This window comes from Pelophylax lessonae (assembly GCF_965119305.1).
Source record: "Pelophylax lessonae genome assembly, chromosome: 1".
NCBI classification, from domain to species: domain Eukaryota; kingdom Metazoa; phylum Chordata; class Amphibia; order Anura; family Ranidae; genus Pelophylax; species Pelophylax lessonae.
The window spans coordinates 116,319,399-116,338,585 of record NC_138768.1 but is presented as its reverse complement, the minus strand read 5'-3'; the positions used below and the strand labels follow the sequence as shown (position 1 = coordinate 116,338,585).

The window sequence follows — 19,187 nt, the reverse complement described above, 5'->3', positions numbered from 1 at the left end:
CAATTCTATACTGTATAATAATAATGAAACCGGCTTATATGATTTAGCTGCAGGCTGTACATCTTTATAGTTCTTTATTGTCAAATATATGACACAGTTCTTACAATATTTACAGTGTCGTCCTACAGAATTGCCAAGGAGAATGGCTTATAGCTTGTGATGTGAAGTTGTCCTGTAGAACACATAGGACTAATTTGCAGGAAATTTCATTAATAGACTCCTAAGCCCATCAGCCAGATCATTTCATTGTCATGAGTGGTGTTCGCGGATTCTGAAAAGGCCAAGGTCCATAGACCTGTGACAGATATTCGCTTATTCCACAATATATATCATGATTTAATGGGTATAGCTAATATAAAAATACCCATTGACATTTTTGTTTAACTTCTACCAACTTTACCATTTGTGTCTGATGATTAGACCGTATATAGTGATTGCAACAGATGAGTAATGTCAGATCTCAAGAATAGTCAGATCTCAATTGACAGAGTGGACCAGTTTGATAACACATAGGATGTAAAGACGTTTACATAGACCAAACCGCGGCCCGGGGGCCAGATGCGACACTTTTACTGCTTTTAGCATGCCCTTGGAGCGCTATTGCATCCACTAATAACAATGGGGCATAGAACGCCGCCCCCCCCACACACACACACACACACACACACACACTGATCCCAATGAAGGGGATGCAATTCCTCCCAATGGCACAAATAATGGGGCATAATTCCTCCAACTGACCGATGATGGGGCATAATTCCTCCAATTGACACCAACAATGGGGCACAATTCCTTCAAATGACACCAACAATAGGGCCCAGTGACATCAATGATATGATACAATTCCTCCCACTTATGCCTTGTACACACACAACGATTATCGGCCGACCGATCGTCCGTCCAGAGTTGTGTTTTGTTGGTTGGAATGTGCCTAGACTACACACGAATTTTCTCGGCCAACAAAAATCTACTTCAGAAGTGATGTCATGTGCTGGTTTACTTTCCATGTGTTTTTTCTTCTCTGAGCATGCCCAATCTTGCTCATCAGATTTTTGTCTGCCGAAATCTGTACTGACTGATGGAAAATCGGCCGTTGTTGACGGCCAACAAAAATTTTATAGCCTGCACACCAGATTTTATTCGGCCGAAAAGTCGGAGTCGGTTGTCAAAAGCATCATACTAGCAATCCGAAAATCGGCCGATCGGACGTTGGCCGAAAATTCACGGCCAACTATCGATGCGTGTGTACGAGGCATTACACTAATAATGGGGCTGCAGTCGCTCTCACTGAAACAAACAATGGGGCTTTATTTTTCCCCATCGATATCGGAACCTTTTCTACTCCCGCTGACCACAGTTTGCCCCCCCCCCCCCCCCCTAAAGTCTGAAGAACGGTAATCTGACAACCCCTGACAGAGTGTAAAGCTAAAACTAGCCTTCAAACTATCTTCATTGGCAATGTTGGATATACAACAGTAGGATTTTGTTTAAAATTTTAGTTCTCAGAACATTCTTTGGATTTTTGCCAATAGATGGTGGGGTTACATCAGTGTTCATGACAAGAAAATTCTGAAAGTGCACCAAAAAGTCCTGACCTGCATGCAGGTCTTGATGCCCTTTCAGAACACTCATCAGAACCGTAGACCTAAGGGGAAAACGTAGCTAATCCACCTGAAATCCGTGGGTAGCCTGCTTTGCGGCCAACGTGCATTTGGTAAGTGTGAACTTGCCTTTAGTGTATAGAAATTAAACTGATGTGATGGCCCCCATTTGGAATAGTTGCATAACAAATGTAATGCATGCAATTCTAATGCATACAAGTGGCAAATTTGTGTCCATTTACATACCATTTCTCCAAATCCGGAATATTTTCAGCCTTCATAAAAATACCTCAAAATGCAGATATAATAAAATGTGCAGTATTTACCAGCAAACTATACTTGTACATGTAAGCTTGTTTCTACTTCCCACTCTCATTTTATGTACAATGTTTCTGTTTGTTACAAAATGTTCCTTCTTGAATGGTTACAATGGGTACAAGAATAATAACACATTCTGAGAACAGGGAGAGTTTATTGATGAAATCTGTGACATGGAACGTAATGTGATTTATGGAACTGGTGTAGATATACAGTGCCGTAAACACATTAATTTCTTCCAAATATTGGCGATGATGCGATATTGGTGTAGGTTTTGTCTAGATTGCTGCAGTCCAGAGGCTCATTGTGCTCTGTGATGCAGTTCTTTTCATTAGAGAGGAGGCTTTGCTTCCAATAACATTGTGTCCTCCCATGTATTCCAGTTTAGAGCCTATTCTAGTCAATACCTTCTGATGCCCTCTGCCTTAAACAAATTACTAACACAACATTTCTGGAGCAGTTCAATGCAAACATATAACAGGCATTTAATCTAAATTTACACATGCCAATTACCATTTATGAAATAGCTGCCTGGGTAAATATAGCAGCCAGAGATAATTGAATCCTAGAAGTGTGCCTTTATCATCACTACAGACAACTGTTGTCTGCAATGGTCTCTTCTGATCACATTAGCTTCGATTTCTTTGACAATTAATTAAATGCATATAACTGCATTATATAGGGGGACATTTACTAAATTTGGAGCACTCAGAATCTGGTGCAGCTGCTCATAGTAGCCAATTAGCATCTAACTTTAGCTTGTTCAGTTAAAGGATAAGTTCACCTTTAAAAAAAAAATAAAAAAAATAAAAATTTCCAGGTTAAAAAAATGTGCATTAATTATTTTTACTTGGAGTCTGGAAACCATTGCACCCACGATCAGCAGATTCCACGATCAGCAGGTGCCATGCAGGACTCTGCATACTGTCAGTGTATGTCTGGTTGTACCTTGTACAGACAGTTACACACTGACAGGAAGAGACAATGAAATACCTAGAACGCTAGACTGCGCCATGGTAGTTCATTGACCACTACAAGCCGACAGCTACAAAGGCTGTCGGTAGTTGTAGTTCTCCCATTCAGACCTCTGTTTTTTTTTTTTTTTTTTTTACGTTTTGGCAGCGAGACTGGGGAGACGATCCCCGGCTTGCTGTCATCAGAGGAAGTGGATCAGGGAGTGGCTGCAAGTGTGGGAACATGTTACATGTTTCATTATAAAAACGAGTGGAGCATGTAACATGATCCCAGAGGTTAACTTATCCTTTAGCCAGTTCTGGACTGGAAGGATTAGCCCCCTTAACCTCCCTGGCAGTATGATTCTTTCGGATTTTAGGTGCTGAAAGCGGTACCATTATTTTGCATGTAATTTTTAAGAATGAGCAGCCCAAACCAACTATTTACTTATGATTTTTTTTTTTTTTTTTTTTACTGTGTGTTCTTCTTTATAACATCTCGAGTTTGATAAAGTTTGAAACACAAAATCATAAATTATAATATAATAAAAAACTATAAATAAGTTAAAGTATGTATACATATATATGTACTGTGTACTATATATATATATATAAAGTACAGTAAAACTGCAGGAAAGGGCACGGGGGGGGCAAACTAATGTGATTTTTTTTATTTTGTAATGTATCAGTGTGTTTGGTGTGTTTTACATTTGAATTTGCCGCCGGTTCCACCCCCCTGCGAATTTCACGTCGCAGGAGACGGAAGCTGGGGCACGGAGAGGATCGGGAGGAAGAACCACTGTCGGGACACATCGCTGGATCCCGGTGACAAGATAAGTAACCCTGCTTTCAGGATCATGCGATGCTTCTGGCGGTACCCCGAGTGTGGCTCGGGGGTTACTGCTTTTGGCTCTGAAATTACTACAGTAATCAGTGCTAAAACATATGCACTGTTACTGTAATAATTAAACTGGCAGGGAAGGGGTTAACCTAGGGGTGAGCAAAGGTTTAATTGTGAGCCTAGGGGAGTGTTTACTAACTGTATGAGGGAGGGACTTTTGAAATGAACACCAAGACCTGTGATCCTATATAGAAGGTGCGGGGCGATGCTGCAGGAGTGGGAACATGTTACATGTTCCACCCTAAAAACAAGTGTACATGTTCCAACGTGAACTTATCCTTTTAAGCTTTTACAATATAAAATGGAAGCTGATTGGTTTCTATGCAGAGCTGCATCAGAGTTTTTAATTTTTAGGAAGTACACATTTTATGTTATGGCTGCAATTTTTTTTTCTTTAATTGCTTTCTGTTCCATATTTTGATTGTATTTTTATATTCCAAGTTGTCGCTTCCTTTAGTGGTTAAATATGCAGACAATGCAATAAACCTCCAATGCACATATATTACAGGACATGGGCAAACATAGAGGGGTGTTTAGAGGAAGAAGAAAAAAATTCCCCCCCCAATTTAAATTCAAATTATGTATTCCTTGCTTGTGGAAGGGGACACATGTCACTGGGCTACAGATTTTTGCTTTTCATCCGCATCGCTTATAATTGCAGGGGTTTAGATCAATGCACTACTTAAAGAAGTATGGCCATAACTTTTTTGACCATACTTTTCTTGTGGGTCACAGGAGTGCACATATTTTTGCTCTCCTGGGACCCCAGAATCCGCTCCATAGTGGGCTGTTACCTACTATCAGCTGATGTGGCAGACCTGCCTGATTGACAGCTGACTCTGCCTTTCAGCACATGGCTGAGTGCTGGAACCAGTTGCTCCCGCCCCTTCCCCTGCACTCCCGTGAGTGCTTTAAGGGCAGAGCAGAGAGTGGTGACTGACAGTTACTGCTCTCTGCAGACCAAGAACTGAGCGATCAGCAGGTATGTGATCACTCAGTTCTTGGTCTTAGAGCTGGTGGGGGAAAGCTTTAGTGTCACACCGATGCTGCTGCAAAGAGGTATGTAATATTTCTTTTTTTTTTTAAGACCCATTTTTGCTTTAATACTGTCTGTCTCATAGTATGGTGTCATGGGAAACGCATGTCATGTATTTACTGTATATCTTCTGTTTCTCTCACAAAATTACACAGATGAAATATTACATGGTCCGGGCTTAAAATGTATTTAAACTCTTAATAAATTTCTCTTTTTTTGCTGCTTTTTGGTCTGTTAGGAAGCGTTCTATTGCATCTGTTCAAGTGCCAAAAAAAAAAAAGACCTATTTTTCCTGGGCAGAAATCGTGTGAGGGGATGACTTCCTCTACTTTCTGCCTTTGGACTGCTATCAGCTAGCATTGCTCCCTGCTATCTTTGTGGATTACAAAACCCCTCCCCCTGGTATAGAGAAAGAGAGGGAGGTGGTATGTAGTCCTAATACACTCCCTGTCCTATCGTGACAACACAGCTCAGTACGGTTGTCACCCCAGGATAGGAAGTGTGGCAATGGCAGGATTACTAGAAAACAAAAACTTGGCTACACTGTGGCCCAGTATACGACTGTTTTCCTAATGTTCATTTCTCAGGACCCAGTTATAATGTGGTGTTCTTTCATATTGCATGGTCCTGGTGTATATTATGGTTAAAGTTGACTTAATGCAAATAGCAAAAGTTAGCCTGGGTCAGTGAAATAAACTGTAAATGTAATTCTGGGTTTTTAATGAAAAGGAAAAAATGTTGAGAAGTTCCATTTTTGACTAGGCACCCCTTTTCCTATGAATTTGTTTAGCTGTAGCAACTGAAATACTAGAACTCATTGTTTCATTGCCAATTGTATTGTCATGTGTTTTCCCACCATCAGCTGTGAAGTAGAAAATGGAAGCTGACATTTTTTTCTCCTATTTTTTATTTTTTCTCAATAGCAACTATTCAACTGCCAGTCTCTGCACAAGTTGAGTTTGCCAGACAATGACCTAACAATATTGCCAGCATCTATAGCAAATCTCATTAATCTCAGGGAACTAGATGTCAGCAAGAATGGTAAGTTTCTTTACAAGTTAATTGAATTGTGTGTCAATAAGCTCTTAACTATTGTAGTTGGCACAATAAGTGCGTGTTCTTGTTTTCTTTGTTTGATTCTGATTTGTGCCCCTGGATTCAGTCATTTATTTTGTTTCTGTTGATTGTATTTACAGATTACTTTCATTTAGGGATGCAGCATAATATGCTTTACTGACAAAACGTTTAAATTCTACTTGATGGGAAAATAGCAAGCTAAGATTCTTTAATTAAATGGCGGCAGAGTCGTCTTTCATCGTGTTTCTGAAAACTATACCTTTTGCTAACAGAACTCTGCTTAGGCATACTTTCTCTGCTATTCATAAGCAATGCCGCCTATATTAGGATCCCCAATTTTGGGACTATAGGAGCAACAAATATAAGTCTCAGCTAAACACAGTACTTCCTAGCAATGTGCAGTCACCAAAGCTGGCTATTGATAGATCGAAACTTGGCCAGTTTAGTGGAGACTGTCTGAGATTTGATCCATCTATGGAAAGGCTGATTGTACCCAAGTCGATCCATCGATCAACTTGGGTACAATCAGCTTGTCGGATTTTAAGCATGCAATTATTGCCGGTGGCTGTAGCCACTAGCAGTAATCACTGTATTCTCCTGGCAGGTGGGATTCCTGCAATAACACTGACTGTTAATCGACTAATTTTTTTTCCTGCAAACTGAAATGGCCTGCTTGACGTTTGCCCCCCATTATTCTCATTTCTGATTGTTTTTGGGCAGCCTAGATTTCATTATAATCCAACTTATTTAAAGCTAAAAAGTTTAGGGCCTCTTTCACACGGGCGTTCTGTAAGTCCGTATATCATCCCATCCATTTGTGGGTGATATACGGACATAATGCATGTCTATGGGATTGCGGATGTGAGCGGATGACCATCCGCTGACATCCGATTTGCGTCCTTTCAGTTCTGTTCCGTTTTTTGGAACAGAAGCCTATTTTTCTTCCGTTTAAAAAATGGAAAGGACGCAAAATTGGATGTCAGCGATGTCATCCGCAATGCCCATAGACATACATTATGTCCGTATATCATCCGCAAACGGATGGGATGATATGCGGACATCCGTGTCCGTAAAAAAAAAAATGTGCCGGAGCAGATTGCAATACGGTCCGCTCCGTGTGAAAGAGGCCTAACTGAGCTTTAAACTAAAGATAACTATAGACCAGATTGAGTGGATGGCTGTGAAAATGATATTGTAGTCTACTTGAACATATAATGTCTGACTACTTGAAGCTAAAAGGCTTGTGGAGACCTGTGGTGTACCTCCTCTCGTCATTGACGAGCTGCTAAGCTGGGTACAATCGGTTAGGCAGGCCATACATTGATTTTTTTTTTTTTAACCATTTTCAACCTGTGAGCCGAATGAAAAAAAAAAAAAAAACATGACCCGATTTCCCCACACACACATTTGAGGTGAAAGGGGGAATCTTTCCCACTGTGGTGTTGTATTGCTGTCCGAATACAATGATCAGTTTAGGAAAAACCCAACAAGCTGGTTGTACACAAGTCAATCAATAGATTAACATCTGTACAACCAGCCTGCCCATACATAGGTCAAAATTAGGCAGGCCAGTCCCTACTGAATTTCGATCCATGGATTTTCAGCTTTAGTTTTTGTTTATTAAACCAAAGGGCTGAATGAAAAAAAAAAACTGGTTCTTGCATTGCACAAGCTGGGTGGATGAAGGAAATCCTATCTGCTGTGCTATTGATTGACAGCAGGGACTCCTTTGATGTCAGAATACGCTGATCAGCACTGCACTCGATGATTGATCAGGGTTTTCCAACAGGACCATTAGACAGAAGCTGATCTAGAGATCAGCTTCTGTAGAACAGGGAGGGCCACATACAGATCAAAATTAATCTGGTTCTCACTGAACTGGCTGAATTTTGATCCATGTGTAGCTGGCTTATAGTTGTCACCGTATTTGGAGCTGCATTAATATAGCCCAGCCTCAGATACACAACCTAGAGTTAGTTTCAAACCATACAAATTTGAAGTCCAGTTAGTGAGTGTGTGTGCAGACAATAAAGGTGTTTTTCACATAGGAATCTGTGGGTAGAGAAATATTTTAACCACTTGCCGACTGCCTAACGCCGATCTACGTCGGGAGTCAGCCCCTCACAGGCAAAGCGATGTAGGTCTACGTCACTAGCCTGTGAGGGTCTAGGGAGCGAGCGCGCGCCGCCGGAGGCGCGTTCCCGCTCTGTCACGTACCCCCCGCGCGTGTGACCGGCGGACCCGATGTCCGCCGGTCACTCTGCGATCGTCGGGGGAGAGGGAGAAAGTCAGGCGGCTTGTGTAAACAAGCTGCCTGTCATTCTCCCCTGTGTATGAAGGATGATCATACGGTTCTACTATGTAGAACCGTTGATCACTGTTCATACATCTGAAGCCACAGCCAATCACAGTAGAAAGCACGCCCCTAGGGACACACACAGCCCCTCCCTTTCAAAAAAAGTTAACCCCTTCACTGCCAGTGTATTTTTACAGTAACCGTGCATATGTATAGCACTGATTACTGTAGAAATGTCACTGGTAACCCCAAAAGTGTCAAAAATGTCAGTCAAGGGTCCGATCTGTCCGCCGCAATGTCGCAGTACCGCAAAAAAAATCGCAGATCGCCGCCATTACGCGTTAAAAAAAAAACAAAAATGACAAAAATCTTTCCCTTTGTTAGTAAACGCGATAATTTTTGCGCAAACCAATCAAAATACGCTTTTTGCGATTTTTTTTTTTTTACCAAACATAAGTAGCATAAAACAAATTGGCCGAAAATGTTAAAAAATTTTGATTTTTACATTTTTTTGGGGGGAATTTCATATAAAAAAATGTGAAAAATATTGCTATTTTTGCAAAATTTACGGTCTTTTTGTTTATAGCGCATGATCAAAAAATCGCACAGGTGATCAAATACCACCAATAGAAAGCTCTGTTTGTGGGAAAAAAAGGACGCCAAATTCGTTTAGATACAGCGTCGCACGACCGCGCAATTGTCCGTTAAATTCACGCAGTGCCGAATCGCAAAATACCCCCTGGTCAGGAAGGGGGTAAAATCTTCCGGGGCTTAAGTGGTTAAAGGACTGGATGGCTGGTGCCCATAGGCTGTTTCCTATCAACAAAGACACAGGCACAGTCAAAGGGTGAATATGGACAGGAGAACTTCAGTTCAGCAGAGATTGAGATATGGTTGCTTGGCTGGATAGTGGAACCATGCCATATCTATGGGGTAGCATGTCTCCCTCCGGCCAGCTTATTTTGGAGAATATTTCATTGGCTGCGTTAGTAGACTTATTATGAAATTGCTGTTTCCCCCTGTAAGCTTCTTACTTTCCCTTCTGACACCCTCCACCTGGACAAGTTAGAGGAAATATTTCCAATATAGATGAAGTCTATAAAGAAGGAAAAGGTTGGTTTTCCCTCCCTTCCTGTGGAGTCAGACACCTGTGAACTGCAGAGGACACCACCAACAATAAAACTTTGAAAGCAATCCTAACCCTTCCCCACTTACACTCTCCGCGCAGATGATGCAGCCACGGTACTTGTTACGTAAAACATGTAAGGGGTTGTGAAGTCTTTTTCTCTTATTATTTGTTGGAAACTTGCAGTGAATGGATAATTGCCTGGACCATGAACTAAATTTTGATGTTTCAGATTTAGAGACTAGTTTAGTGGTTCCCTACCCTTCCCAGCCTTATTCTTGAGAACATACAATTTGACCTCTTTTATGAAACAAGTATAATGCATCCTGAGGCTGGGATGTAATAATAACAGGATCCGTGCAATTTCCTTTCTGCTCCATCATGGATGCAAATATTTAGCATCCTGTCATAATTAAAAAGATTCACCACAGGTCAGTAATATGTGAACTTTGACTTTCACAGAATTTTTTGTATGTTCAGTATAGACTAGGGATAGACCGATATGTTTTTTCAGGGCCAATACCGATATTTTGGTAACAACATATCGGTATCGGACGATATTTTGTACATTTTAAAGTTTTGAAAAATAAAGACAATTTTTGACACAAATCTGGTAATGAACATGTTAATTTTTGTTTAATGCTTAATGGCTGGCTTGCTGGCACCCTGTGGTGGGTGGGTGGCTGGCACATGGGCTGTGTGTGGCTGGCTGGTACAGTGCCTTTGGCTGGCTGGTACAGGGCCTGTGGTGGGTGGGTGGCTGGCTGGCACCCTGTGGTGGGTAACTGGCTTGCTTGCTGTCTGGCACTCTGTGGTGGGTGGGTGGCTGGTTGTCTGGCACCCTGTGGTGAGTGGCTGGTTGTCTGGCACCCTGTAGTGAGTGGCTGGTTGTCTTGCACCCTGTGGTGAGTGGCTGGTTGTCTGGCACCCTGTGGTGAGTGGCTGGCTGTCTGGCACCCTGTGGTGAGTGGCTGGCTGTCTGGCACCCTGTGGTGAGTGGCTGGCTGTCTGGCACCCTGTGGTGAGTGGCTGGCTGTCTGGCACCCTGTGGTGGGTGGCTGGCTGTCTGGCACCCTGTGGTGGGTGGCTGGCTGTCTGGCACCCTGTGGTGGGTGGGTGGCTGGCTGTCTGGCACCCTGTGGTGGGTGGCTGGCTGTCTGGCACCCTGTGGTGAGTGGCTGGCTGTCTGGCACCCTGTGGTGAGTGGCTGGCTGTCTGGCACCCTGTGGTGAATGGCTGGCTGTCTGGCACCCTGTGGTGGGTGGCTGGCTGTCTGGCACCCTGTGGTGGGTGGCTGGCTGTCTGGCACGCTGTGGTGGGTGACTGGCTTGCACCCTATGGTGGGTGGGTGGCTGGCCTGCTGACAACCTGTGGTGGGTGGCTGGCTGTCTGGCACCCTGTGGTGGGTGGGTGGCTGGTACAGGGCCTGTGGGTGGCTGGCTGGCTGGTACAGGGCCGGTGGCTGGCTGGCACCCTGTTATGGGTGGGTCGTTGGCACAGGGGCTGTGGGTGGCTGGTACAGGGCCTGTGGGGGGCTGGCTGGTACAGGGCCTTTGGGTGGTTGGCTGGCTGGTACAGTGCCTGTGGCTGGCTGGTACAGGGCCAGTGGGTGGCTGGCTCACTGGTACAGTGCCTGTGCCTGGCTGGCTGGTGTACGGGGCCTGTGGGTGTGTGTGTGGCTGGCTGACACCGGGCTGCTGTGGGTGGATGCATGGCTTTGATACACTCCCGTGAGACTAGTCCCGATTCCAGACGTAGCTGTCCAAGGCGAGGGAGGCGGCCTAAGAAGGCAGAATGACGTCATGAAAATATCGGTAATATCGGCCAGTTCCGGGGCCGATACCGGTATATCGGGAAAAGTTGATATCGGCCCTCAATCTCAATTTAAAAAGATGACAGTGAGGATAATCAAAGGTTGTTTGTAAGTGATTCGCCATCATTCAAGAACTACTGTACATTTTTTGAGGGGATCTTGTACTTGGTGTTCTGCTTTCAAAATGTACCACAATTCGAGCAACTGGTATTGAAATCTAACATAGCCATAAACATTTGCTTAAGCCCCGTTCACACTAAGACGACCTGTGAAGCAGCCTGGTCGCCTCCCATGTCGCCGCAGGTCGCCTCCCATAGTGAAGCTGCGAACCCGTTCTAATAGGAGCGACACAAGTCGCTCCGACTAAGAAAAAGGGTTCGGAGCTTCTTTGGGGCGACCAGGAGGCGACCGCCATAGACTTCAATGTTATGAAGTCCGTGGCGGCCGCTCCGAGGTTGCGGCGCGCTGCTCGCACCGCGATCTCGGAGGTCGCCCCGGGAAGTAGCGTCGCGGTAGTGTGAACCGGCGCTAAGTCCCAGAATTTGCTATAGCCTGCCTTTACTTAAAATCTAAGGTTTCTGCCTGTCTAACCATAAATAATACACACAGTTTAATGTGGTAAAGCATTCAATAAAAAAATGTAGTATTGGCATAAAATGCCCCATTAAACGCAGAAGAATACTTCCAGACATGACAGTGCCTAGGTATAAACTGTTGTATTATTCTTACAGTAGCTGATTAAGGCTACATGTACACGGGACGTTTTAAAAAGTCCTTTGAACGCTGGAATTTTACAGCTATGTAAAGGACGTTAAAACAACCCGTTGTGTCGCGTTTGCAGCCACGTTTAGCGGCATTTAGCAGGCGTTTGCACTCAGATACGTTTTTAGAGGTCAAAAAATCATTCCTCTTTAAACAGGAAAAACGCAAGCGCTAAACGCGGGTGATCGCGTTCCGTCGCGTTTTGCGTTTGAAACGCCGGTAAACACACGTTCTGAACATCCTGAACGCAAATAATTGCTTTCCAAAAAATGACACTGAACTCAACTGCCTCTAAATTACTGTAAACGACTCAGTGTACATGGACAGATAAGATAACATAGAGGAGGTTCAGGGGCTTCTGAAAAAAACGCCAAACTGCTCCTAAACGTCCGTTTACAAGTAGCAGTGTACATGAGGCCTAAGAGTTTTGCATCATCAGAGGCCTGTTCTGCCACTCTTGCCTCTAATCAGTGTATTACATAGATGGTGACATCAGCTGGTGGGGTGTCTATGAACAAGAACAACTGCCCAGTGATGGATGCCACTATTCATTTTGTGGTTTTCTTGCAGCCTCACAGGTCTTCAGAATGGATAGCCAAGTTGGCTAAAGTAGAAGAGCAGCTGCAGAAGGCCTACTGCAACAGCTATGTCATTCACAGCTCAGTTTTGCACAGAAGGATGAGATTTCTGGATCTAGGCCTGCTGTTCAGAGGTGCTGTAGACCGAAGGAACACACATAAAGTGATCGTAAACTGATCACCTTGTAAAACAACCCATTCAGTTAAAATAGAAATGTATAGATATAAAAAAAAAATCATTCCCTCTGTTCTCAGCTGCATAAACGCTACGGGGAAGAGGAAGCAGCAGCACACAGATCTTCCCAGTGAAAGGTTGTGCAGGAGGGGTGTGTCAGGACAACTCTTATTATTGGAGTAGAACAGGCTGAGTTCTGAGCATAGCTAGAGAACTGACCACGGTGTGCTCTCCTGCTTAGTGTAGTCAGCTTTTATTAGCAAAGCAGAGGGACTGGCAGGAAAACCAGGGATTTCACACAAAGGAAGCAATACAAAGAGAATGGGATACTTTTTCCATACAAGTACATGGAACAGCAGGTCCATATCAGGAATATGAAATGTTGGGTTTACATACAGTTTATGAGTTTGCTATATTTAATGTGTATCTATAGCTAAACTTTTAGAACTTTAAATAGAGAAGGGAAGGGTTTAAACCCCAGCTGGTTAATGTTTTTTAGTCTGTGTATGATTGGGGAAATTGCCCTTTACTTTCTGTTCCAGTCACTCAAGAGGAAGTTAAAGGAAATCTTCCAAAGTGAGGGGGATTCTCTTCTTAGACTTCGCCCTCAGAACAGGAACCTCGGATTTCCCCATACCTCTTCTGGGGACAGCTCCAAAATGTTGTATTCTTTTATTAAAATACTTTTCACAATCTTTTATCTAATACCCCTAACTTAACCAAAAACTCCTCTAAAACTCAATTATAAGATTAAATGGGAAAATGCAGTATTCTAAGTAGAGAATTTACAGCGGAGCAATGGGCCAAAATTTGGACTGCAGACGACTTTTGGAGGTATCTTGAATATTCGGGGACACGCTTAATATTCTGGATCTCCCCCAAGATATAAACATTCCGACAGGTAGTAGAATCCCTCCTTTACACCCTTTTGCAAATTCAACTCCTGCTTAATCCAACCATCTGTTTCCTTGGTCTTCCGCCTCTCATTGTATCTAAAGATGCCAGAATACATGTGATAACTTTCACGTGATGCCTAATTGCATCTCACTGGAAGTGGACATATGGGCCAAACACACTTGAGCTATACTCATGAATTCAAGAAGCCAAACTAAATGAAAGCTACAGCTAGAAGGAGCAATGCTCTTATGAACTATAAATGAATGAAGGAATCCTAAGTACGCTTTCACAAGTAAGTAAGACCAACAACTAGGATGCTTTATATATGATGTATCTAGACATTTGTCCTTCTGTCTCCCTTTCCCTTGGGGATATCTAGTTGTTTTTTTGGAGCAGGTTTATACATAGGATTTTAAGTTATTCTGACCACTTTCAAACTGCATACCTTGAGACTTGAGATATTTAACCCTTTGTTAGGACAGGCGGGGGGATTTACTAAAAATTAAGAGTGCAAAATCTGATGCAGCTCTGCACAGAAACCAATCAGCTTCCAGGTTTTATTGCCAAAGCTTAATTGAACAAGCTGAAGTTAGAAGCTAATTGGCTACCATGCACAATTGCACTAGTTTCTGAGTGCTCAAGTTTTAGTAAATCTTCCTCAGTGTTCAAATCTAGTTTAACCACTTGACAACTGCCCGCTGCAGATTTACTGTGGCAGGCAGCCGCTCCTGGGCAAAGCGACGTAGCTCTACGTCACTCGCTCTCAGAAGGCTAGGGGCCGAGCGCCCGGCGCCACACTCCCGTCTCTGTCCGTCCGCCGTGGAGCCAGTGCGTGTGTCAGGTAGCTCCGATTGCCACCTGACATAGGCGATCTCCCCCCCCCCCCTCCACTGACAGAATTGCCGCCTGACACCGGCGATCTCCCCCTGCTGACAGAGAAGGACGGACAGCTGATGTAAACACAGGTACCCGTCCTTCTCCCTGAGTTGATCACAGAGACTATGTGATCCTGCTATAGGGGATCGCATGTCTCTATGGTCATCTCACAAGCCATGCCCCCCACAGTTAGAATCACTCCCCTAGGGTCACATTTAACCCCTTGATCACCAACACTGTTAACCCCTTCCCTGCCAATGGCATTATTACCCTAACAGTGCATATTTTTAGCACTGATTACTGTAATAATGTCACTAGTACCCCCAAAAGTGTCAAAAATGTCAGTTTGGGGTCCGATCTGTCCGCCGCAATGTTGCAGTCCCGCTAAAAATCGCAGATCACCGCCATTACTAGTAAAAAAAACAATAAAAATTGACATAAATGTTTCCCGTGGTTAATAGACGCAATAACTTTTGCACAAACCAATCAAAATACGCTTCTTGCGATTTTTTTTTTTTTTTTTTACCAAAAATATATAGCAGAAAACAAAATGGCCTAAAATGTTAAAAAATTTTGATTTTTAATTTTTTTTTTTTTTTTCGGGAATGGTATATAGCAAAACGTGGAAAATATATATTTTTTTTTTTCAAAGTTATCGCTTTTTTTGTTTATAGCGCAAAAAATAAAAATCGCACAGGTGATCAAATACCACCAAAAGAAAGCTCTATTTGTGGGAAAAAAAAGGACGTCAATTTTATTTGGGTACAGCGTTGCATGACAGCGCAATTGTCCGTTAAAATAACACAGTGCCAAATTGCAAAATAGGGCCTGGTCAGTAAGCAGGAAAAATCTCCGGTCCTAAAGTGTTTAAAACTGATTAAGATTTGCCAGCATAGTACAGACAGTACCACTGCAGCCCCCTCCTTACCATTACATAGAAGAATAAAGCTAGGTAGGATTTTTATGCATGTAAAAAGAAAGGAAACTGCAATTTTTTAAATATTTATTAAGCTGTGCTATGTGTTATATTGTAATGTAAGCAAGCTGCTACCTTGGATTGCACTGGTTGTCTGGCTGTGCTGATAATAGAGATTTCCAATTCTGCCAGTTGTGTGCTTTTCCCTTTTACACATTTCATGTAGATGTCTGAATCTGGCTTCTGTGAAAGACAGAAGTTGAAATTAAACTTTATAGGGCCTGTAATAGGAGGAGTGGAACAAATATTGGCATTCCCATCAAAATGGAAGGGAAAATACACAGCTGAAAGTCTGCAGATTTCCAGCAGTTCTATTAGATGTATAGCCATGGCAGAGTTTTTCTATACCTTAAAGAAAATAAGTGGTCTTTTCAGTGCTTATTAAGAGATCGGTTTTATATAAATAATCAAAATATGTTCATTAAAAAAAAAAAAAAAAAATGTTTCTCATTATAATTTCTTATCATATATGTACACAATGGTAGCAATATTTCCTCATTACATATGCAGGATTAGCTACTTTCTTCTTTGCAATTGATACAGTGGTCGTGCCAACTTATTTAGAACACTGCACTAGCTGTCCAGCTGATATCTCAAGAGACAGTGGGGGGTTATTTACTAAAACTGGAGCGTGCAAAATCTGGTCCAGCTCTTCATAGAAACCAATCAGCTTTCAGGTTATATTGCCAAAGCTTAAGGCCCCTTTCACACATACGGTCTGTTCAGTTCAGTCACGTCAAAATGTATCAGTTTTTTCATCCGTTTTTTCCTCTGTTTTTTTTGCATCCACTACCAATGTAAAAAACGGATAAAAAACTGACTGTTTGTCCGTTTACATCCTTTTTTCGTCCGATACGTTTTTTTGACGGATGAACAATAGGGCATTCATCCGTTCCAAAATATGGACATTGATGGAAACGGATGTTAACGGATGATCATCAGGGATGGATGAAAAACGGACCGTATGTGTGAAAGGGGCCTAACTGAACAAGCTGAAGTTAGAAACGCGGTTTGGCTACTGCACCAGATTCTGAGTGTACAAGATTTAGTAAATTTCCCTCAGAGTTACTAGTCGCTGTTTTATTAAAACATTACATTTAATACAAGAATGAGGAAGAGAAAATGTAAATGTTGTACCAGACATTACTTGAATTAGCCATTCAACTGAAGGTGAGAGCTTTTCTAGATAGAACCCCCCTACTCAGTGTCACTGACCTGCCTTCCCCCTGACTTCGATATCCCAAAGCTCACCATACACACATAGATTGTTTATGTTCAGTGTGCTGATTGAATAAAAAAAAAAAAAATCTAGCGGATTACACCGTCCATGCTAAACATCAAGGAGGAACGACTCTTGTATTCTGACAGCTGACAATGCCTGCTGTCAAAATACATGAACATTACCTGCACCTTAAGTTGAAGTATTTCGGTAGAGTGGTAGCAACAGCCAGCTATAGGTGTGTATGGTCTGCCTGAAGTGCTAGTTGTCTGTCATTCTGCTTGTTTGCTTTAAAGTGGATGTAAACCTGATTCATTAAATTTAAACCTAGGCACATATATCTGCAGTGTTTTCTTATCTGTCTCCAAAGCCCTGAGTCCCCTGTGTTTCTTCTGTTATCAGCATAACTTCTGACAAGTTCTCCAACAACCTACATAAAAAGCAGAGAGCTAGCAGAGAGCTTGTCTATTTACAGCACTTTCCTTTCTTCCTTTGCCTATGTGGAGTGGGGGTGTGTGCGCTTTTCCTCCAATCAGCTGTCTCAGTGTCTTCCAAGACTACACTCCCAGTGCTGAACAGAAAGAGATTCTAACACAATGTGCACTTTCTAAAAAATATAGCAAGCTGAAAACAGCTGATATACATGTAAAACTTATGTAGGCAGATTTGTTTCATCTCTGTTTATCATCTGAGGCTGTTCACTTCACTTGGTTTATGTGAGGGTTTACATCCACTTTAAATCCTTGCTCTGGAACAATAGAAAGACTTCTGAAGCAAAGTACTGAAGCCAATGGGGTAAGACAATATAAAAAAAATTGAGGTAATAAGAGTGTAGCATATGCTATCAAAGGTTGTGCAAACAGCCAAGACTGGTGGTGGGTAGGAAGGGCTGGTGTCATGTGATGAAGGTACCTCAATTTTTATATACACATGACAGGTTTGGAAGGTCCTTTTCTCCACTTTACACTCACTATCCACCTACCATGGACCCCTTCTCTGGTTTGTATTCCACCGAGACCCTTCAGCTCCTGGGTCAGATACGGGTCACCGCCATCACATGGAGGTCCAATATTTTCCATTTGAGTCTTATTGACCCGTGAGTATTTGGTACTCTTCTGAGTCCATATTTCATTGAATCCTTTCAATCCTTTTACCCTCCATTACTTATTCCAACATATTGTTTCTTTGTAGATACATTTTTTTGAATACATTGATCTCTGAAGAAGGGAGTTTAGCTCTCGAAACGCGTCTGTTCATGCTACAGTATATTCTACCATTATGGAAACCCAATAAGATAAGGCCACTTTTGTAACCAAGCTGTAACACCAAGATGCATGCCATTATGTGATGTACCACTTTCTACGTTGTATACTGTTTACTGATTGCAATTTTAGCTATTAAGCTACGTCATGTGATACCGCACACATGACATCATTGTCATATTATGTCTACAAAATACAATAAAGAATTAATGTTACTTCATGTATCCAATTGTATATTTTATTGATCTCCAGCCACTAGCACATACCTCATTCAAAGTCCCGTGGGCCAAAACTCTTTTGCTTTCATATGAATATTGGGATGGAGGTGTGCTTTGGTGGTAACCAGACCATTGTTCTTTATTTGTCTTTGACATTAGGGTGGAAGACACCCATTGTGCCCCCTTTTAATGATCTGGTTTTCCTCCTGGCTGGTATTTCAATCTTGGTGTTTCTCTCTCACCCCCCCCTTTTTTTTTTTTTGCCCCTTTTCTAAAAATTATACAATATTTTTACATCAAATTAACAATACCCATTGAGTCCTTCCTATGTGGAAATTACCATTTCACATTAGGTGCTGTATCATCCAATGGTATATTGGGCTCCCATGTAAATGAGTGGTGGTTGTTTTAGCCCCAGGAGCTGCGATGTATGAAGAGGGAGGTTCTTCTCCCTTGCTGTCCCCGCCCATCCCCTCATTGGGACGAGCGGGTCCACCTTTACATCGGCGTCATGCCGCACATCCCCCACGCTGTGCGCCCGTGTCATCACTGACGTCGCCGCGTTGGTACGTGCCATTACAACTGCGGGGCGGGAAGGCTCGCCTCCAGCGTTCCTCTCCCCCACGAGATCGCGGACACTCCGGTTCTGCTTGATCCGTGCACACACCCGCAATGACATGACGTTAGGGTCCCAGGTCTGCTGCCAGCTTTGGACGAACATGGTAGGTTGTTCACTGGGACACTCTTTTGCTTTTTCTCTCATGGCTTTACCCACCCCGAGCATTTCTTTTCTCCTGACTAGCTCCTCACCCCTTCACGACTTTACTCTTTTCCAATTCTCCTCCTCTTGGTTTCTGGTGATGGTGCACTGCCACCTCTTTTTCATCACTCAACCACTTGGTGATTCACCCATTCTGGGTTTCTCCTTCAATCTTCCTCACTCTTCCACTCCATTAGGATTCCCTCCACCTTCATCACATGACACCAGCCCTTCCTACCCACCACCAGTCTTGGCTGTTTGCACAACCTTTGATAGCATATGCTACACTCTTATTACCTCAATTTTTATATACACATGACAGGTTTGGAAGGTCCTTTTCTCC

General features: G+C 42.8%; 1 protein-coding gene across 1 annotated transcript in view; it reads left to right on the top strand.

Annotated features, from left to right (window-relative positions):
- The window catches only part of ERBIN (erbb2 interacting protein), a 277,776-nt gene that overhangs the window by 161,889 nt on the left and 96,700 nt on the right, over window positions 1-19,187 (top strand). Inside the window, exon 4 of the mRNA XM_082263628.1 lies at window positions 5,733-5,850. Coding sequence (XP_082119754.1) covers window positions 5,733-5,850 — 118 coding nt within the window. The remainder of the gene's footprint in view (window positions 1-5,732; window positions 5,851-19,187) is intronic.